This window comes from Anas acuta, chromosome 23, assembly GCF_963932015.1.
Source record: "Anas acuta chromosome 23, bAnaAcu1.1, whole genome shotgun sequence".
In the NCBI taxonomy this organism is placed as follows: Eukaryota; Metazoa; Chordata; class Aves; order Anseriformes; family Anatidae; genus Anas; species Anas acuta.
Window position 1 is genome coordinate 7300662 of NC_089001.1, and position 22112 is coordinate 7322773.

Genomic DNA, 22112 nt, shown 5'->3' on the forward strand with positions numbered 1-22112 from the left:
AAATAAGCAAGAATGTGGGGGAAAAACAGCTTAACTTATGCGTAGAACCAGAAGTATGTGGTGCTTACTTAGCCTTTGTATGGATAAGTTTGTTTAATATTTCACAGTATTATTTTTCAGGATTTAGGCTAAGATCAACATACAATGTAAAATTATTTCTCTTCTTAGAGCCAGTCTCAATTTCCAAGGGACTGCAAGATGAAACTGTGGCTGCTGGAGCAACTGTGCATTTCTGGTGTGATGTCCATGGAAGCCCTGCTCCAACCCTCACCTGGCTGCACAATGCAGCTCCCCTCAATCATTCTCCACGGCACCTGCTATTGGGAAACAGCCTGCAGATCCACGGTGTCATTGCAGAGGACTCTGGCTTGTACCAGTGTGTAGCAAACAATGGGATTGGATTTGTGCAGTCCACTGGGAGACTTTATGTACAGCCAGGTAGGAGCAGTTGCAGGCCTACAAGAACTCAAATTAAGCATTTCTACTTGAAACTTTATTTTTCCCCCCCAACTTGATTATGTATCTATTTGCTTCTGACCACTATATGTGACAAATTTTACAAATAAGGTGCTCTCAGTTGAATTTAAAAAGCAGTAGGTGTTTCTGTATTGCGGTTATCTGATAATTAAAGTGTAGATTACCAGCTGCAATTAAGTCAATTGGTTGAACTTGATACAATTTATTCTTAAATGGAATCAGGGTACTGTTGTGCTGGATGAACTGGTATTCTTACCAGTATTGGCTGCTGAGTAATGACTTTTTCATACCCTCAGTTTACAAAATGATTTTCATATCTGGAGTTAATGCACGCTCGCTAGTATCAGACTAGCAGGTACCTACAGTGCTTTTGGTCACTCTTCAGTCTAAGATACTTTGCAATATTGCAGAACTTGATTTCTGCTATTACACAGACGTGGACAAGAACTTTACGTTTCTTGTTTTCTTGCCATTTTGTGTCGCTTTTGGCATATTTTTTTTAACTAAATTCAAATTGATGTGAGATGTACTGGTTGAACAGATATTATTACCTGTTCGCCTGTGGAGTGGGCTAAGCCAGGCATGCATATGTTCCTCCTTGACAGTCAACCCCTTCATGTATGGAAAAGGTAGTGTGTTTTCAGTGTGGTTTTCTACAAGTCTTCTCTAAGCATAAATTTCATCTGATCTCTTAAGTCTGGAAAGGAAGTCTAGAGAAGCCATCTAGACAAGGAATAACAGTTGAAATGATTAACAAGATGTATGCATGACTTCTTTTTTTAATTGCATTGACTCAGTTTGGCATTAAACATGTTCCTTAACCACACTTATTTTTTGGCCTTTTTCCTTAGGCAGTGGGTCAAGGCCAGTTATAGTCTCTCCACCAGCAAGCATCAGTGTGACAGAAGGTGGGGATGTCACACTGTCCTGCAACGCCACTGGCCTGCCCGTTCCTGTGATCCATTGGTATGATAGCAGAGGCCTCATTACCAGCCACCCCTCCCAGGTGCTTCATCCAAACCCACAAGAACCTTCCCAAGCAATGCAGAGCAGCACCACTGCAGAGCCCACCACCTATTTCACCGCATCTCAAGCAGGGTCAAGTTCCTTGCACATTCGGAATGTGACTCCAGGTCGTGTGGGGGAGTATACCTGCGAAGCCATCAACGAGCATGGCTCTGCGAAGTCGGAAGCCTTCCTCACAGTTGGTAAGCCTGAATCACAAAACCGATATGGAATCTAGTGCCGTAACACGGAGAGTAGAGGTAGTCAGCGTACAGATTTAGGTGAGAAATGTATCTAAGTAAGAATCAAAATGAAGGTAGGTAGTGGAGGTATCCTGGGGAAACACAGCAGAGGGGTCCAAGCTGCCTTCATGGTCCTCTTTCTCCTTTCCCTCTTTCCTCAACTGATAGGCAGAGAGGAAATGGCTGCGTGTATTGCATGGTGCTTAGCATTCTAATATGTGATTAAGAAACTTTCCAAGGTGGGTGCTGTGCTGCTAGGAAAAGAGAATTCTTAATTAAAGGCAAGATAGGGAAAGAAGTACTGTCTTTTTTTGACATTGGAATGTTATGTTAGTACAATTTTAAGTTCCCTTCATAAATTCCATCCACAAGAACTAAGGTACAGGTTTTAATTACATGAAGTGACTTAGCTTTTCATCTGCTACAGCATCTTGTCTCTGGACGTTTAACAGAATGTCAGTGCATTTTAAGATTCTCCATATACGTGGTCCCATACTTAAAGTTCTCTATCACCAGTTAAGCTCATTTATATGATGTGAAAATATGCTGAAAGGTTCTCTTAGAGGAAGGGGGGGGGGGAACTAATGAAAGTGATCCCATCATATAGTTTTATTTATAAATTATTGCTGGACCTTGCTAAGAGGAAACAAAGCTAAATATCATCACAGAATTAAATCTGTATCAAACAGAAAAATCACACTGCTTTGCCTCAGAATTTTATGGCAGTAAGTTCAAGTTTAATGTTTTGTTTATTAACTTTTATCGGTTTCTAATATGCTGCTGATTATGATGTAGAAGGTGGTTATGGCATTTGGTTTTGATATAAAACTCCTTAAGTAGTTTCTGGGAGCTGTTAAGGTTTTTAAACAGTTCCCATCCATGCCAGGAGACATGCTCAAACATTTAGAAATTCTAATGAAGAATTTGTGCCAGGTAGTCAGTTGTTCAGGTGCTTCAGAAATGCTTAAGCTGTGATTCCAGTGCATTTCATTGGTGTTAGGATTAATATAAGAAGCTCTCTGCCTCAGCAGCTTGTCTCTGTAATTTGCCTTGCTCAAGCACAGAGTAAAAGATTATTTGGCTGAAAAATGTTGTTGGTTTTTTTTTTTTAATTTTATTTTATTTTCTGCTGGATCTGTTCCATGACCTGATCCATTGCATGGTCTTAAAAACAGGCAGGGCAACTTAAGCCACCATCATAGTGAGAAAACAAAGTATAAAACAATAGCCTTAGCATCCTATAGGCATAACATTTATTTTAAGTCTTTTTTAGACAGTTGTGGTGTTTGCATGTATGGCAGTATCTTTCCATAGCTACTAATTACACTTAATTCTTCAAAATAACTTTTGTCTAATGGAAATTAAGGAGAAAAATACACTGCAGGAAATCCAAGTGGCAGGCAGGTTAGTACAAAACCCAAGAAAGAGCAGTGTTTGCTAGAGTTAGGTTGATGTTATATTGGAAAGCAGGCTCAAGCTATCTTTTATAGAGGCCAGACATGTCTGAGAAGTTTTAGGGTAATTTGAAAGGCTTGCCAGGCGGGGGTGACTTCACTGATGTGCTATGTTCACGTTTTCAGAGCACTTTCCCAGCCTTTGCTAACGTACTTAGCAAGCTCATAGAAGGGGGGATCCTTTGGTTGTTTAAGAAGCGGGGAAGAAATGCCTGGGAATGTGATCTGTTTGCACAGCAGAGACAGCACTGATGACAAAATACAAAGGTTGCTCTGCTGCCATACAAATAAAAGGAATGCCAACAGGTTGAAAACTGCTTGTACATCTGCAGCCCTGATTAAAGACGGGTGTAGAATAAGTAGTAAAGATGCTGTAAAACCTGGCAGGGGGATTCATATGGATATGGAACAGTTTCTGCAGGAGAAGAGACTGAAACGAATGAGGGCTCTGTCTTCAAAGTGAGGCACCCAAAGGTGAAACATGATAGTGAGCTATAAAACCTGGGGTATTACAGAGCATACAAGTAAAAGCTGTGAATACATTCTCCTGATGCTTCAACTTGGGATGCTCAGTGCTTCTCTGTTTGCAAGGGAGTATTTTTTTTTTTTCACAGCACCCTGTTGAACTAGAAATACTGTTACTGAAGCATTATGAAAGGCTGGAGATGAACAGGCTTAAAACCTTCCCTAAATTCTACTTCTGGTCACTGTTGGAGATGAGATCTTGGGGCACTTCATCCTTTGGGCTGACCCAGTTGAGTCACGCTTTTGTTCTGAGGTGGGGCTAGGCAGATGAGGAAGAAGAGAAAGCCTGAAGAAGTGAAGGGGGAAGGGATGATGCTCTTGCAGCAGCTGGAGAGAGTTACATGATGACACAGCAGCCAACGGAAGTCTGATGTACTGGTTTGTATGGGTAGCAATTATACCAGAAACTTAGTAAAAAGAGCTCAGCTCTGAATTGCTTAATGGAAATTGTTACCCAGGGTTGTTTTTCCAAAAGCAAAATACAAATTATTTGCCAGTTGTTGATGACTCCCTTCTTGGAGCAATAAACACAGCAACAACTGCAGGTCTCCTGTCACCAGCCTAAACCACAACTAATTCTCCATGCGCAGCAGTCCATTTCCCCATGCCAGCAGGCATCGAACCATGTTGTGCCCACCCACAAATCCTCGGAGTCCGTCACAATGCACTGGGCCTTCTGGCTCCTCAAGTGAATACAGCATTTGTTTCCAATATTAATGTGTGGCAATGCATCACTTTCCCACTGCTTACTGACTGTAGTAGATATCCTTTCACTTTGAGGTCGTCCTAGGGTTTCTGACATTTTAAGCAAACTATGTCTGGCCATGGGGGCTTCTCCTTGCGTTGTTCCCTTCTGCTGCCCCTGAATTTTTTAGCATTCCTAAACAAATAGGAAGAAACAAACAGCACATGCTTGCAGAGTGTCTTCAGTTTGAAAAGAGAACTTTCCTTCCCTTCACAGCTTTTTAAAAAGTGGCCCAAAATAGCAGCCACACTTGCTGCTGGTATTTTAATGGAGGTTTGGAGGAATTTGAGTCAGCCAGGCTAACACTGCCGAGGCTTTACATTACCAAGGAATTTGTTTGTTTTGTAAACCAAGTTCCCTTCATTCCCTTCCCCTTCCAGACCCCTGCACGTAACATAAACCTACACAAATCTGAAAGAAAGGACAGGGCTAAGAACATCTGGCAGTCCTGACATAGCAGCATGCAACCTTTAAGGGCTGTGCTGGTTCCCAAATGCTCTCATCTGAAGCACTGACATTTTCTTGTCCTGGATAATCTCAGATGTCCAACCTGCCACCCCTTTCCTGGATGGAATGCTGACAAGCCCTGCATCAGCCAAACAGTATTTTTCTGTCTCGTGGTCTCTTTCGAACTACTGATATTATTTTTTTATTTTTTTTATTTCAAACCGGGCAAAGTAAATAGGCTGGAGGAGGCTGGAGCAGGATTTCTAGAAATGCGTTGGTATTAAATTGCATGTTAGATCTGCCTGTAAACCGAGTTTGTTCTCAGCATAAATTTTCAAATGAAATAGTCGGGTCGTGCAGCTTTCAAAGCTGATTGAAATTACAGCTAAAACCTCAGAAACTGAGGTAGGAGAATGTCCTCTTGTGTGCACGCCAATTCAGGGCATGAAAAGTTCCTTGTACAACTGCAATTAATTTAAAATTACTCCGTTTGTGTCACAAGTGTAGCTCTGTCTGTGTTTTTACTTCTAACATACATTGCTGCTACTTAATTTCTTGGAGATGGTAATCAAAGCGTGCCCGTGGACACTGCATTTCAGGTTTTCTCTTTGCTACTGTGAAATGCCACAAAAAAAAAAAAGAGCAGAAAGCCAGCATGCAAAGGTTCAGCTTGGCACTACGGCCAGGCCTGCGTGGGGATCCCTTGAACTGGCTTTGCAGCAGGGTTTGTTTGGAAATGACGTTCTTAAATGATTTAGTGTCCCCTCTGTGTGGGGCGAATATACGTCATCTCAGAGATGTAACCAGACTCCTCCCTTTACAGTTCCCTTAGAAACTGGCACGAAAGCAGCAGCAGAAGAAATGGCTCCTGTGGAGATTGTCCAGAGCAATGAAAGCGATGGTGACTTTGGTGTGGAAACAGCGGTTTCAAGCTTGCCTCCAACAAAGCTGCATTTTGATGCAGCTGTGACAGAAAAGCCCTTGAATAGCATCTCCGCCCCAGAAGCCCCCATCATCCTCAGTCCCCCGCAGACTCTCAAGCCGGACACATACACCCTGGTGTGGCGTTCGGGACGGGATGGCGGCTTGCCCATCAATGCCTATTTTGTTAAATACCGCAAGGTAATATTTCATCGCAGCGCTGAAGCAGTGCACCACAGCAGATGGATTTCATTGTTTTAGGTTTCTCAAGGAACCAATAATTGTTGCATTGCTGGTGTTAACAAGAATGTGGTGTCAGGCCAGAGAGAATATAGAACGTAGTTGAACCACAGCTTTATTGTGGCCACACAGGCAGCTTATTTTAGGGATGACTGAAGTTGGTCACAAGTATGCTGTTCTATCAAGATTTAAATGAGATTTATTTGGGGGAGCCCAAGCTTTTATTTCCTTTACAGTATCATTATGGTCTCTGGGGAATTGGGCTCCAGGGCATGTTATATGCAATTTCAGTGATGTTAGAAATGCATTCATGTGAGCAAGCCTGAATCTGGTTTGCGGTGGGTACACTTGAGATCAGAAGGGAAGATGAGTATTAGACTAATCTGTCAAAGAATTTGCTACCTTGCATCCCAAAGAGACTATTTTAAACTGAAATTACCAAATACGAAAGTGAACTAATATTCCTTAAGCAGATACATGTCATGTCCTTAAATATGGTGTGTCAGCAGTGAGCTGTTCTGACAAAAATCAGAACTAAGCAATGCCTATGCCCGTTCTTCCAAGTGTAGTTTTCTGTATGGCAGAGCTGTTTGTTTTATTTTTCATAAGCTTTTTAATCCTCTACATCCTGATCTTGTCTTAGCCTGGGGGGAACGCTTAGATTTTTGACCTGTTAGTTCCTGAAAACCTAATGCCAAAGTCTGTTGATACAATTTCTCATCCAAAGGTAGCTGTTTCACGTAAGCACTGAAAGCTTTGAATACTTATTTGACCTTTCTGATGCTTACCCTTCACTCATAACAATCCTTTCCACATTAAATGTGCTCACTCATGCATTTCTCAGTAGGGAGCTTACTATGTTATTTCATGGCGGTGTTTACGTTGCCATAAATTATTTTTTTTAATTTCTCTCTTTTGAAAAAAAAAAAAAAAAAAGGGAAAAAAAAAAACAAAAAATGAGGGGGAATTAAAACTTTGAAAGAGGGGTCTCTACAGAGGGGAATACTTGAACAAAGACTGCTGGCATAACCATTGATAATCCGTGGCATTTAGACCTGCCTTCCATGTTATATTAAAATCTTACATTGTTTAGTAGTTTATTTTTGCTAGAGTCTTTGTCTTTTTGTTTGGGATTTGGGGGTAATGTTTTGCTGCAGAGGTCAAGCATTAAGAGACTACCCTCAGTCTCTTTTCTTTCTTAAATGGTGATTTCACTGTTAAATTTAAAAGTGTTGTTTTTTGGAAAAATGCATTAGTAAAAACCAAATCTTTGCTCTCTCTGACTTTTCTTTTCCAGCTTCCAGAAGTAACTAAGACATACTTTTGTTGCCCATTTTAGCCAGTAAATATTTTGAAATGCTTAAGCGCAGGAAAAGCTGGAATAGTTCAGGGAACATATCTTTCTTATTAGGGCGTTAGGTCCAGCCTTTAATGACACACACGCACACCCCAACATCCCCAAGCTAAAGGCTGGTTGAAGTATTTAAAATAACTTGGACTCTCACTAGTTTTAGATGAAAGATGAAGTGATCTGTTTTTTCAAAAACAAGCACGTTTGTGCGGAGAGGGAACGCAAGAGAAGCCTATGGAAGGAGCACTGTGAAGACACTTGCAGAAATGCTGATTTGTGGCCAAAGTACTTGCAGATGGCAACACCCAACAAATGTACCATAGTTAGATATAGGAAAACATGAGGATATTTGGCAAGTTGTAGAGGTCCTCTGGATATTTGTGTGCTAAAGCAATTAGGGATTTGAGCGCTACATTGAGTTTGATGTAATTCACTGCTGATGTTGAACTTTGTCTTGCTGTCCCATGCAGCTGGACGACAACGTCAGTGCAGCGGGGAGCTGGCACACGGTGCGTGTCCCTGGCAGTGAGAACGAGCTCCGGCTCACCGAGCTGGAGCCTTCAAGCCTGTATGAAGTTTTAATGGTGGCGAGGAGTGCTGCTGGCGAAGGCCAGCCTGCTATGCTGACATTTCGCACCAGCAAAGGTAGGTGCAGCACAATGCTCCCTGTGTCCTAGGCTTTAAAGAGGACATTTATTTAAATTACGTCAGCTGTATGTTGTCTGCTGAGCCATATACATGTATGAAATGTTCTGCAATACAGTTGCTGAAGAACAGCCTCTAATAGCTAAAATAGCTGTAGGGCAAGCTTTCCTGAGCAGTACCAGGTCTGTTGGTAAGTAAAGGCCATTAAATGTATGATAGTTTTATTTTTGATGTGATTGTGGAGATTTTTATACAGGAAAATTTTCTATTGCTTAAATGAGCTTAATTGTGGTCAGGAATCAGTCTGTCCTTGGTTCAGGTTTCTGCACAGAGTATCAGCAGAAACTGTTTGAATTGCACAGTCGCCTTTAAGTTTTCATATCGTAAAAGCAGTACTGCTTCTGGTTTGATTTGCAGAAGCTTCAGTAAAAATATCTCAGTGGTTTTGACCAGGAGCCAGCTGTTTTGATTGTTGCGTGCAGACAACAAGCAAAAGAGTGTTTCCAGTCGAAGTAATTTTTTCTTTCAAGTTTGGAAGCTGTGGGCTGTACTCTCAAGCATATAAAAATATATATATTTTTCATACTTCTGTACAAGAACAGGATAGTTCAAAATTTTGTTAAAAATGTAGTATTGTGAAATCTGTGAAGTCATGATACGTACTTAAGTACTTATGGCTGTATTGACACAGGCCAAAAGCCCCTTCAAGCCAGTATCCTGGGTCCAGCTGTAACCAGTTTCCACAGTATTTTTTTAACTTCTTTTTCTAGATGTAGATTTTAGTGTACTCTTTTTTTTTTTCTGCCTGTTGTGATTTTGTGATGAGAGAACTTCAAAACTCAGGTAGCAGTCAGCAAGTACCACCACAAAGCACAGCACAGTACAGTACTGAAGATGTTAGCACAGTCACATACCAGCCCAGGGACTCTTGCACTGTGGATGGAAGAGGTTTCCTCTCTTGCTCCCCTGAAGAAACTTCCTAATTGCTGTCTTGACTGTGTAAGTTGTGATTTGGAGCCAGGGCTTTATCCCTCTGCACTATAGCATGTGATTTTGCAGAGCAAGCATGTTGCAAGAAGCAATGAACAGCACTTTCTTATCCAATCCCTGAATTGATTGACTGTATATCAAACATTTCTTAGAAAGAACATCATCCTCGAAAAACACTCAGGCTCCATCTCCACCAGTAGGCATTCCTAAACATCCCGTCATTCATGAAGGGACAAATAATTTTGGTGTCGTACTTCCAGATCTGTCTCGACATAGCGGAGGTAGGTATATGGGTTGCTTGTAATCCACGTGCTAGAAGTTAGTGTGAACTGAGATGCATCTAGGTTAATTTGTGAAGTGCTTATTACTGTTCTAGACGCTTCTATTCTTTATTTCTTATGTATTCCTTAAGCCTCTTTGAGACAGTTATTTTTTTTGTCTTGTGGAACTTCAGTGAGTGAGATCAGATAGCAGCAACTTCAAGCTGTCAGATTTTCTGTTTATTGCATTTCCAGAAGAAGAGATGGTAGTTCATGCCTTTGGGGTTAACTGAAAGGTTAGCTTATTCCAGTTTGTGAGCTAGCATTGTATGTAGCTGCCTTGATATCTCATGTTTCCACAGCTACTTTAAGTCACCAAGTTGTAGTGCACTTCTTACAGAGTGCAGCTTCCATGGGGAGGTATTTGAAGCTATGAATTTAGCAAATGCATGTCCTAATATAGTGAATATAGGATTTGAAAGGATATCATGCAGGAATCACCTGCGTGTTTGGTTCTCAAAAATTAGATAAAAGTAGTCTTTAATGTGTATCGTTCTTGCTGCTAATTTTTAAACCTGCAGTTGCTTTTTGTTAAATACTCTGCTTTTCTCTTTCACTGTAAAAGATGCAGAGGGAGAGAGGAAATGGGAAATGTTCGTGTCAAAGTTTTAAGTTCTCTGAGTGGACTATCTCTGTTCTGAATGTTCTCCTGTGGCTTCTCAAGGCTACACTTATTTCTTACTGCAAGAAAATAAAAACCACTTCCAGTTAGGTGTAATTTTTTTTGTTTTAAAGCTTGGTTTCCCATGAAAACAATGGTTATAGTCCTTTTTTATCACCCTAGCCTTTGAACTCATTGACCTGATCTGGTAAATTTACTTGGGCTGAGACATCAAAGGTGATATGACGTGTAAAGTTTGTGTAGAACCAAAGTTGAGTAGAGAGGTTTGTTAATAATGCAGGTGAGGGGAGCTGAGCATTGCATGCTCATGACATTACTAAGTATCAGAGGGGCCAGACAAAGAGACAGCTTACATATGTCCAGCTGCAAATGGTCAGCCTGTTTAATGCCCCAAAAGCTGTCAGCTTTCTGTTCCTTGTTTGGTTCCTCCTCTCATCAGTGGCAGGCTCCACGTTAATGAATGTAAGATAGTCCAGTGAAGTCTTAGCTCTCAGAATGGTTAAAACCAGATTTACTAACACCCCCTCTTTCCGTTCTCTCTGTTCTACTGCTGTCTGTAACTTCAAGTGAGTTCAGTAAGTATATCATTTGTTGCATGTTTTGTTTGCTGTTTGTTATTATTTCTTCCAAATTATGATTTTGGCAATATAGCTCATTAGTGTGGATGGGTTGATGTCTCATCTGGATCTAGGGCAATTTCAGGGTTTTAAAAATGATAACCAATTTTTTCTGCATTCACTTAGTATGTGTTTCCATTTCCATGTAGAGATGGGTTGGGGTAGTGTAACACCATACCTGTTTGATTATTACATTGGTAAAATAGTTGATTCCTCCATTTTCTCAACTCCTGCTCTTCAAGCATATTTTTCAGAAGAGTAAGAGGGATAGTTATTATAAGAGGATTTGAGATTCTCTGTGTTAATACACAAAGTCTAATTTAATCATAAATTAATCAGTTGTAGAAAACGAAGTTTCAGCTGCCTCTAATGCTCTTTTAACTGAATTTCTTATTTCAGTTCCAGAAGCTCCTGATCGACCCACGATCTCCACAGCATCAGAATCATCTGTCTATGTCACATGGATACCACGAGCAAACGGTGGCTCCCCCATTACTGCCTTTAAAGTAGAGTATAAACGTTTGGGACGAAACAGTGACTGGCTAATTGCAGCTGATAACATTTCTCCTTCCAAGCTGTCTGTGGAAGTTCGTAACTTGGAGCCAGGTATTAAAAATGTTTTTTCCTCTGAAGCAATTAATGCTGCTGTGTTTGCTCAGATGAGTACTCCAGTTGAAGAGACAGAGTTCAAGTTTTCTCTCATTTTAACTTTTGTGGGATAGGAGTTCATCATATGAATTCAAGCTGATTTCTGGCTTTCCCAGTGGAAAAAAATTCCACACCATAAGTTAATACTTTTCCAAGTGGAGGGGAGCTTTGTGTATTATTGCTATTTTTAACTTAATTGTCATTCTAGAAAGCACTCAGAAAGTAAAAGAAAAGAAAAATGCATTAAGGGAAAGTTGTCTGTACTAGCTTTTGGTTTCTCCCATTGTCCTTCCATAAAATGTTAGGGAAGGAGTTATGAGTAGGGGGGAATGGATTATGATAGGTATCCTTTGAAGCATCTTCTCGATGTCCAGCAGTTAGGGACTTCCTGAGCCTTATGGCTGCCTCTGTGCCTTTGGATTTTTCTTGAGTGAATATCCCTAATCACTTTTATAAGCTGTTTATATTTCTGATGGCCACATTAGTCTGTGGCAATGAGTCCTACGCTTTTTTTCTAATTGGATGTTGTGCAAAAACTATTTCCTAATCTGTTTAGTCTCTCCTTGAATCCTGTTTCTAGTACTTGTTTTGCTATAACTCTTTCTTTCACTTTTTTCCCTTAAAAGGAGAAATGTATAAGTTCCGTGTGATTGCTGTGAACAACTATGGGGAGAGTCCACGAAGTGCAGCGTCTCGCCCTTACCAAGTAGCTGGTTTCACCAACCGGTTTTCCAACCGCCCCATCACAGGACCTCACATAGCTTATACGGAAGCCATCAGTGACACTCAGATCATGTTAAAATGGACAGTGAGTATCATCAGCTTCTGGTCTTCTCACAGTTGTGGGACAGTTTTTACTGCTTTGGCTAATTAGAAGCTCTTAAAAGTCAAGGATTAAAAGCTAATTGTGGAATAGTGAGTGTTTTCTCTTTCCCCTGATAGTCAGAGGTGATCTTGTTTCTAGAAGAGGGTAAATGTACTTCATTCTTGTATGGTAGAATAGGATAACTTACCAGGCTGTGTGCCTCTCGCACCCTTTGCTCTCCACTTCCAAACCCTTTTTCCTCTGTGGAGGCAGCCCTGTCAGTTGTTTGCTCGCTTTTGCACTGTCTCCCAGCCTCCCTCCACATTACTCTCCTCTCCCCACTCCCTGGGGATGTCACTCACGGTCTGAGCACTCCTTGGGTTATGACAGATGCACCAAGTGGCAGCTTCAGTGAAAGGCTGCAGCATTCTCAGTACACCAGGGTTTTGCACTGACATACCTGAAGGCACCACCCTGTCCAAACCACTGCTAATGCCATCAGTTGTGAGCAGTTGGCCTCATTTGCTACAATTTCTGCTGCTTGTGTCAATCCAGGCAGAGATGGCTCAAACTGGTGCTGTATTTAGAAACCTGACGTCTTCCCTTGCATCTAATAGAGGTATCATGATAGAGAAACACTTTCCTTACCCCAGTACCTTGTCTTTTGTAAACAAGTACTTTAAAGTCCTTATTGAAAGCCATAGAAATTCTTTGCTCTTGTTTTGAAATCTAACCCCCTAGTATACTTTGGAGGATTTAACGTGTGGAGTTTGCAATGTTAGTTCGTTCCACTAGCTTAGTCTTAAGAGATGTTAAGGATAATAAACTTGAAATAACCTCTGGTTCCTCAGGAGGCTACATAATTTAAAGTTATAGTAAAATATCCTGAACTGAATTTTAGAGTGACTTTAATTCTTGCTGTACTAAAAATGGTCTTAACTTCTCCATTCCATTAATCACTCAAATTTTCAGGTTGTTGATGCTCAGACCCCCTACTTCAATGTCCGTAGTGATGTGGGAGGAAGGTGTCATCCCCAGCTCAAGCTCTGTCCCAGTGCTACCCTTCCTCTTTTGGCTGGTCTGAGGAGTTGAGATGCAGAGAACTCTTCTTTCTGCAGCTCTGCAGGAAACTTTCATCCTCTTCAGCATTGTGTCAGTCATACCTATGTCTGCACATCCACAGCAATTGACAGCCCTTTTTTGTGTTGTGGTTTCTATGCAAACCTTCTTCTATACCTTGTTTGCACAGTCTTATTAAAAAAAATAAAAAATAAAATAGATATTTCAAGGTGAGAAGAGACTCAGTGATGACAATTCAGTAGGACTGAATTGAATTTTTTCTTCCCTAATGCTGTCTTCTGGAATTCTCTTTTAGTATATTACATCAAGCAACAACAACACACCTATCCAAGGATTTTATATCTATTATCGGCCTACGGACAGTGACAATGATAGCGACTACAAGAGGGATATTGTAGAAGGTACAGTGCACTTTGCTTGCTTAGTAACACTACTTGATGGGGAAGAACATCATGTAGCCATGTTGGCTGTGTTTATAAGAAATCTAAACTGCTTTTCCCAAACTGAGTCTTTACAATATATTTCACAGAAGTAGCTATCTCAACTACATAACATCAAATTCTGCCCACACATGAACTTGTTTTTTTCCTTCTGAAGCCTCATCTACGTTGAAACTTGAAAATTAAATATGTTTTTAAGTTTGTCTTGTTAGGCTGCTGCAAATCCTTGATGTAGCTCTATTTAAACCGGTTTAGTTTAAAGTAATTTAGTAAAGGGAAACCATTGCAGATTAGTTTTAACCCAGAATTAAGTGTATCTGTTACAGACAGTATTATAACTAGATGGATTTTATGATGATTTACTTCAGCATGGGTTTTCTAAACTAGGCAGTACTTCGTGTGTGATTTTCCTTCTCTCCTTTTACATTGCTTAGTTGCTTCTCCTGCTATAAGGAAGCTGCTTTTAGCCTCAGGTGTAGTAGTGTGCTGCAAATGCAGGTATGTTTGTGCTTCATTTTGCCTGTTAATCAGTTTTTTTCTCTGTGCGTATTAGATCATCATTTTCCTGGAAGAAGTTATTAGATAATGTCTATATTAGTCCAGAAGTGGAAAAGCCTTTTAAAAATATTTTACTTAATGTCCTTATTACTTGGGCTGAGTAAACGCAGTGATCTCATTCTGTCCCAATGACGTTAATTATTTTTTCCCCTCATTTATTTCAGTTTCAAGGGGAATGGGCCTTTATTTTGAACGTTTTTCCCAGCTAGACAATACTCTGTATAGGACTTTGATGCGTGACATAAGCTTTTGCACTCTCTAAAGCTATTAAAGATCCAGAGTTTCTGCTCAGAGGTTTGCTTTAAAGAAGCTTATGCAGACTGCAGCTTCATCTGCAAATGTATTTTAGCCTTTGCTAGACAGAACTTGTGTGTTTATAAATCTTATACACTAAGCAGTTAGTTGTTTAAGTGGGCTCCACTGTGCTGTGAAATTAGCTTGTTTCTGATTTTTTTCTCCCCGTGTGTGTGTGTGTGTGTGTGTGTGTGTGTGTGTGTATTGAACTCTTTGTGGCAGTCTGAAACCATTAGCAGCTGCTCTGCTCTGCCAAACCCTGGAACAAAAACTCATTTGGTGGAAATATTTAAACAAGAACTTTTCTTTACTGTGCTCCCCTAAATTAGCTTTTTAGGGGGAAGAAAAAAGAGCTATTTTCAATTAAAGTGTGATTGGAAGCACTTGAAGTGAAATATGTATAGAAACACGTGACTTAGGACGTTTTTCTGTAAGTCACTTGTTCTTAAATTTTTTTCCCCTCTGTTTCATTTGAATTTATCTGTCTGTTTTTGACTGGGAATTTTATCTTGAAATGACTGTGTGTGTAGTGGAAAAAGTGTTGTGATGCCTGTGTTAGCTAAGTACTTGCCGTAGGCTTTCCTTACCGTTTCCTGTTAAGTCTTGTCTTTCGAGACATTCAAAATGCTGCAGAAGACTTTCTTCTAATGAATGCTGCTACAGGCCAAATCAGATTTTATTTTAAAAAAAAAAAAAAAAATCTCAACTCAGATGGCTCCTTGCTATCTTTCAGCAGTTTTAAGCAAAAGCAAAGAAAACTCTACCCTATCCTGCATCTACATTCAGTGTTTCTCTGTTTCGAGGGTCCTGGAGATTCAATTTAAAATGTAAATGCAGTCTGATCTCAGTTGTTTAAATGTTTTTCCTTGCTAATGGTGCACGAAGAGGACAGTTAAAGTGCCTGTACTGATTCCAGTTCCACTAATGGCTTGAAGCGGAAACCTAAAACCTGGTGTAGTAATTACCGAAAGGAATGCTTGGGGAGGGGGGCGGGTGGGAAGAACTGTGGATCTTGGGAAAACGTGCGCTTTAGGGAAAAGGCCAGTTCCAGCCTCAGCCAGGACTCGCGTGCGGTCACTCGGGATGCCTGCAGTGCACAAGACAGAGCCTGGACCGCGTGGTGCATCCATTCCCGAAGCTCCCGAACCCTGCAATGCTGCCTGCTGCCCTTTCCAGGGGGCCTTTTGCAGCTGGGCACGGGTACCTGTGCCCTGGCGTGGGTCTGGGAGAGTTCGAGTGGAGTCGTGGTGACAGCCCCTGCCAGCCAAAGAGGCTTTATTTTTTATTAATGCTTAAATCAGTAGGTGGTATGACAGTTTCTTAGAAACAGTGGAAACAGTTCAAGGTGGTATTTTCCAAGAGGGATTAGGAGTGCTCAAACAGTTAATTAAACTCACTAAAAAAAAAAAGGATCCCTGTTTATTAAAATTTGTCACAAGCCCGTGAAAGTAAAAACTGAGAGTGATTTATATTGAAGTGCTCAGTACTTCAGGAGGGTGTCTAAATGAAATGCTGGCCGGGAGCCAGAGATGACAAAACCGTCCTATTAGAGAAGATTGCTTGGCTTGGAATTTGTCTCTGCAGGGGCAGGCAGCGCAAGAGACAGCCTTACTGTCTAATTTTGTTTCCTAGTATGTTTAATAAAATGTATGTTCAATTATTTGCGGTTTCTGCTAGTTGAGTAACCCAGATGTATCCTTACTGTGAAAACAGGCTGCTTCAGTTGGTACTGTGCATTTCCAGAGATCCCACAGGACAGCAAACTGGGAGAGGGTCTTATTGCTGTGAAGTCTTTCCTGTCTGCAGCTAATCTGTTTTCTGATTGCCTTGCCAGTTTCACCTTGTTCTTTGCCTGGCATATTGTGAATAACTAGCATAACCCATCTTCAAATAAGTAGTGAAGGAAAGCTTATTCTATAAAAAAAAAAAAAATAAAAAAAAATTGTTTGTAAAATGCTGTGGGACACTTCAGGGTAGAACAGAGCAGTTCCATATGAAAGATACCCAGAACTGCTGCTGATTTCAAATGTAAAGATGATGTTGGAAACTTCGATGTCTTTTTTGAGTTCAGGGACTTCCAGTTCTTGTGAAGAAAGACACTTGGGGGGGGGGAAAAACACACCCCTCCAGCACTTCATTCATCCAAAGGTTTTTTTAATATATTTCACAAGATGCTTAGACTTTCAAAAAGTCCATAAATTGATAATAAAACTTCTGTGCCAGCCACAAAAGCTGCAATACCCCATGTTTTATAAAGACACTGCAACATACTCATACCTAACTCTGACTCATACAAATAAATTAAATGCAGTTGATTATTTTTCATAGGTACAAAGCAATGGCACTTGATAAATCACCTGCAGCCAGAAACATCTTATGACATAAAAATGCAGTGCTATAATGAAGGTGGTGAAAGCGAGTACAGCAACGTGATGATCTGTGAAACTAAAGGTGAGCACGTAGCTAGTGCGTCTGCTTGTCTGTGAGATCGTGTGAAAGGTGGTGTTCTGTGCCATCAAATATCTGTTGTGTTGATTTTTTTTTTTTTTTTTCAGCACAAAAGCTAGCTGTAATGAAGACTGTAATTTTCTGGAATGTTTTGTGGGATTGTTTTGTCTTTGATAGCTAGGATTGTTTTGAGCATGTGGAAACTGATATGTTACACTCCCAAGAAAGACTCTTAGCAAAACTCTGTAGATTTGCCTGGCCAACGCAATAGTACTGTTGTTCTGGGTTGTTTTTCTGCTATGATGATAGCCTCTCCTTAGGAGACAACCATGCTCTCAGAGATGACAGAATTGATTTGTACGTCTGTTTTATGTCTTCAGGGCTCTGTGACACATTGTATAAGTGCAGACCACAGCAATTGATGGTTATGTTGGCTGCCTCCATCGCTAATCCTGCATGCCTCTGGCACAAAGTTTGTACTGTTCTCTGGAAGTGTCAGATATGGCAGTCACATTTATTTTGCGAAGAATTCCTGTCTCCTTTAATCTCTAAAACCAAGTAAGGCTGTAAAGGGGAAATGCAGACAGTAAACTTCAAATGCAGAGCTATGAAAAAATGTTGTTTTTTTAAAAAAAAATTTAAAAGCCCTCTAGGAGCGGAAGCATCAAAATTTCGTTAAGTTAGTAGCAAAGCCCTTGAAAGAAAGGTTAGGAGCTGCAGGGTTTCAGGCTGTGTGCGCAGTTGGTTTTCCTCCTGCAAGGAATATAACCTTCCTCCCTAATTTTAAACTTGGCAAGATGTAATCTATCGTTCATACCACTTCTTCCTTAAAATACATCTCTTCCAGGCTCGCAGGGATTCTGCTTATCTAACACATCTGTATGGAGGTGCCTGTGTCTCTCTATTGACCAGCTTCACTCCTAAGCCAGGCACCTCTTTAAGCCTACTTTTTAGTGTCAAGTGGAGTGAATCTGAGTTGTGGTGTGCTGAAAATTAATGTAAATTTAATTTCTGCGTTAGACTAGCTTTCTGTGATTTCTGTTCAGCTCTTAGCATCTTAAATAGTATGGTTTAGAAAATGGGGTTAGCAGGGTTCACATCAGATAAAAGTAGGTCATCTGGCAGTGGTTATATGATAGAAATGCGTGTTGTGGTTTTTCCTGACCTCAGAAGTGGAAAGATTTGTGCTCTTTCAAGTTGGGAGTTAGAGCAGTTCTGGCCTTGCATACGTCGAGTTGCTTGTTAAAGTTTCAAGTGACCTCAATGAGAGGGTTAGCAGGCTGGATAATAACCGTTTTCCAAGGCAAATAGTTATTACCCAATAGTAGTTGGCCTTCTCAATATAGTTTTTAATATTGACTTGGAAGCTTTCTCTTTGAGGTATTAGCATTCAAACTCCAGCAGTAATTATTTTTGTTTCATAATGAAAAAATACCTTTAGAAGACTTGTTTAGTGAACGTACCTATTCTTGTCTATTCTTTCACCTAGTGAAACGCATGCCAGGAGCATCTGAATATCCAATAAAAGACCTGAGCACGCCACCAAATTCCCCTGACCGGGTTGGGGGAAGCAGCGGTGGGCTTTCAAACGGCCCCGTTCGAAGCAGTGACATGCTGTATTTGATTGTGGGGTGTGTCCTTGGAGTGATGGTCCTTATTCTGATTGTTTTCATTGCCATGTGCCTGTGGAAGAACCGTCAACAAAACACCATGCAGAGTGAGTTATTTTTGTTTTCCTTTCATTTCAGTGTTCAAGACAAAAATATTATCAGAGTAAAATTAGTAACATTCCTATTACAATTTATGAACAGGGATCCTCCTGTTAAGAGCCAACTGGCATTTATTTAGGGATTTGTGCTTTCTAGATGTGCCTTAAGTGAATATTTGAGAACAGCCATGTCTCTGTTTCCTTGCATAGATGCTCACTGCCCTGTTGCATTGCTGTAAGGTTGTGTTGCAGTTTTATCTAAAGAGTGGTGTGTTGAAATGCCAGTGCATGAAGATCTTCAGCCTCTGTCCTTAAGAACCTGCACAGATTTCTGTTTGTTTGCAATGACAGAACTTGTATGTAATCCTAAGTAGTTGTTAAAATGCAGAGACTTAAATGCCACATCTGTCTATGTCCCTGCCCTGTGTGTATCTGGAAAGTGAAGGGACTTCTTGCAGTAGAAGGACAAGTCCTGTGTTACTGCTTAGTCCCTTCACAGTAAAAGTGTGTTCAATGTATTGGTCTTCCAGAAAGGTGGTAATAGGGAAAACCTGCCAGTTTGCATGTAGGAGCCTTGAGCAGATGCACTGGAGCTTAAGCAGCCTTTGTAAGGTGCTCCATGACCACAAAATGATTCTGAGCTAATGGAGGTTCTTTGTAGTCTTCTCTCTTCCTAATGCATAAATCAGCCTGCCTTGTTCTTTCCATAGTCTGCGTTTATTTTTAAACGTCCTTACTCTCTGACAACGAGAAATTAAGCAAAGCTTGCAAGATAAGATAGTGTCTTCAATTGCAGCCCAAAAATATTTTCTGGAAGTAGTTCATAACAGACAGCAGAAGGATCTATTGATTATACATACAGATGATCTGTCTTTAGAATGTTCTTTGCTGGGACTGGCTGACCGAGTCCTTTCAGACCAATGTTCCTCGTCTGTTCTCCAGGATATGGCTGCTTTCCATTTCTACATTTGCATACTAAGCACTTAGACACTACAGTTAATTTACAAAAGCTGCAGAAAGAGAAAATGAGATTATTTTATTTCTTACGTTAAACTTTTAATTTGGCAATAAGAAAGCTGTTTGTAGCAGAACTGCCGTAATAATGCCTGGGTCTTTTTGCAGAATATGACCCTCCTGGCTATCTGTACCAAGGTTCAGATATCAATGGGCAAAGGATTGAGTACACGACTTTACCTGGCACAAGTCGTGTCAACGGCAGCATCCACGGGAACTTCATAAGCAACGGCGGCCTCAGCAATGGCTGTCCACACATCCATCATAAAGTTGCTAACGGAGTTAATGGGATTGTGAACGGAGGAGCTGGACTTTACCCAGGGCACACCAACTCCCTGTCCAGGACACACGTGGACTACAAACATACCCACCACCTTGTGAATGTAAGCTCTTACACGGAGTGAAAGGCTCAGACTAGACCATGGGATTTACGCAGTTTGTAGAAGCAGGCTTAGTTCGGGTGGGGAAATACTCATCCATTGATAACAGCCAGTTCCACTAAATGACTTTTCCCAAAGGAAGCAACTGGGCTGATATTTCTGATACAAACATCATGGTTTTCATTTGAGAATATCAGATGACAGCAAGAATTCCTCTTACTCTGGGAAATCTGCCTCTACCCTCCTCCTAACAGCATGTAAGCTCTGAGAATACTTTTGTACTGGGTTGAGATACTTTACTTGTACATATGGTATTTCTCAATCTTCAAATTAAATAGATTTAATTATAGCTGCTTATTCTGCAGCTTTATGGATCACCCGTTTTTCCCCCACCTGTTTCAGATCTATAACTCTAAGCAATGCTATTAATTATTGCAAAGCACGAATGTAGCAGGAGCTTCCATAAAATAAAATGTCCCATACATCTTGAAATGCAGCAGTATAAGACTGCTTTTTTTTTTTTTTAAGGCCCTTGTTTGTGACTTTTGAGACAGGCTCCTTTTTAAAAAATAAAAAAAAATAAATAAAAACTAATTTAAGTCTGCGATCCAGCCTTTGTATGCTGTGGAAAAATACTTCATTTGCTGAAATGTGTCCTGTTTCCAAGAGACAATAATGATTTCATTATTGTCTATGGAAACAGATGGCTTGCATTCAAACTTACTAAACTTACTCAAAACTGTGAACATTGCCCAGGAAAACTGAAAGAAAAAGTTCAAAAGTCTGAGAAACAGCATGCTGGTTTTGGAGGAAAAAAAAAAAGAGGCTATTGTTTGTGTTAGTAATTGAACACAAGTACTTCGTTTTATTGAACAACAAATTAGCACTTGCACAGTAGTTGCCACTTCAGATAACTCTGGTTTTGAGGCTAGACCAGTTGGTTCTTCACCTGATTTTTTCGTTGGTTTGCTCATGTAACAAATAGTATTGCTTTTTGATTGCTTCAAAGAGCAACCCAGGCCAGAACCATGTTTTTTTTTTGACCTGTCTACCCCCCAGCGGGTGAACTCTCGAAAGTTTCAAACTGCACAAGCCCTCAGGAAGGGAAGACTTTGTAGCATTTGAAAGCCAGCCCATAAGAAAACTTGCAACACAGCGCTGTGGACTTTGCATTGCTGCTTTGTCCTTCCTGCCTCCAAGAAAAAAATTAGGGAAATAGGGGTCTTGTGCAGGGCACTTGGTAACTTGGAGCTCCTCTGCAAAACCCTGTGCCACGAGATACAAACATGAAATGTCACAGTATGCTGTCCTGTGAGCAGTGACTGGGTTGGTTTCTTTGGTTTTCCCCTCCATGTTGTGCAGAGTTGAGTACGGCGATCCATTCCCACACAGAAGAGCTCGGACTGGCACGCTGATGAGGCACAGCAGAGGAACAGGATGTTCTCGTTCTCATTAGGACTCTTTATTGTTTCATTGATTGGGCTGAATGAGGAAGAGAAAAACTGGCCAGTATGGAAATCAGGACTAATTAGGCATTTCCTCAGTGATCCATATCTGACCAAGCAGCCTCAAAAACTTAGGGCTAGCCCTGTTTTTGCATAAGCTGCCCTTACCCTTACCTACTGTTTAAGATCTCCAAAGTCAAATGAGCTTTCCCAAACTTGCTCCCCTCCCAAAATACGCTGTGGTAGCCTGGCTCCATGGCACCATTTTCAAATGGCTCTCACATCGGTGTCCGCCTAGGCTTTAACAATGAGGTATGTGTTAATCTGGGCATTTTACTTGCTTGTAATGGCCCCTCTAGCCAAAACTAACAACACAAAATCCCTCTCACCCAGAGTCATTGCTGGCTGAGGAATTACCCCATCTGTAAAAATATTAAATGTTTCAAAAATCAGTGTAGTGAAGTAAACTGATCTAATCGGAGTAATTACAGGAAAGTGGGATGGGTTTATGTTGTGACATCAGCCCTGCAAATTTAGTACTCCGTCTCCCCAAATGGGCACAGTTTGCTAATGAAAAGCAATTTGCTTTCATGTCTGTCATCAGTGTTAAAAATAAACATATTTACAGTGTGTTTATTAAATTAAACCTGAGCATATTAAGCTGAAAACAGACCAGGGAAATTACCACATA

The 22112-nt window shown here is 40.7% G+C and overlaps 1 protein-coding gene across 10 annotated transcripts in view; it reads left to right on the forward strand.

Moving 5' to 3' along the window:
• The window catches only part of CDON (cell adhesion associated, oncogene regulated), a 57403-nt gene that overhangs the window by 25574 nt on the left and 9717 nt on the right, over positions 1–22112 (forward strand). For 9 of the 10 annotated variants that reach the window (XM_068659078.1, XM_068659077.1, XM_068659087.1 and 6 more), the window contains exons 7-17: positions 169–438; positions 1329–1685; positions 5719–6017; positions 7878–8052; positions 9195–9323; positions 11001–11207; positions 11876–12057; positions 13430–13535; positions 16755–16877; positions 18364–18591; positions 19705–19979. In XM_068659078.1, coding sequence (XP_068515179.1) covers positions 169–438; positions 1329–1685; positions 5719–6017; positions 7878–8052; positions 9195–9323; positions 11001–11207; positions 11876–12057; positions 13430–13535; positions 16755–16877; positions 18364–18591; positions 19705–19979 — 2351 coding nt within the window. The remainder of the gene's footprint in view (positions 1–168; positions 439–1328; positions 1686–5718; positions 6018–7877; positions 8053–9194; positions 9324–11000; positions 11208–11875; positions 12058–13429; positions 13536–16754; positions 16878–18363; positions 18592–19704; positions 19980–22112) is intronic. The other variant, XM_068659086.1, reaches the window with a different exon arrangement.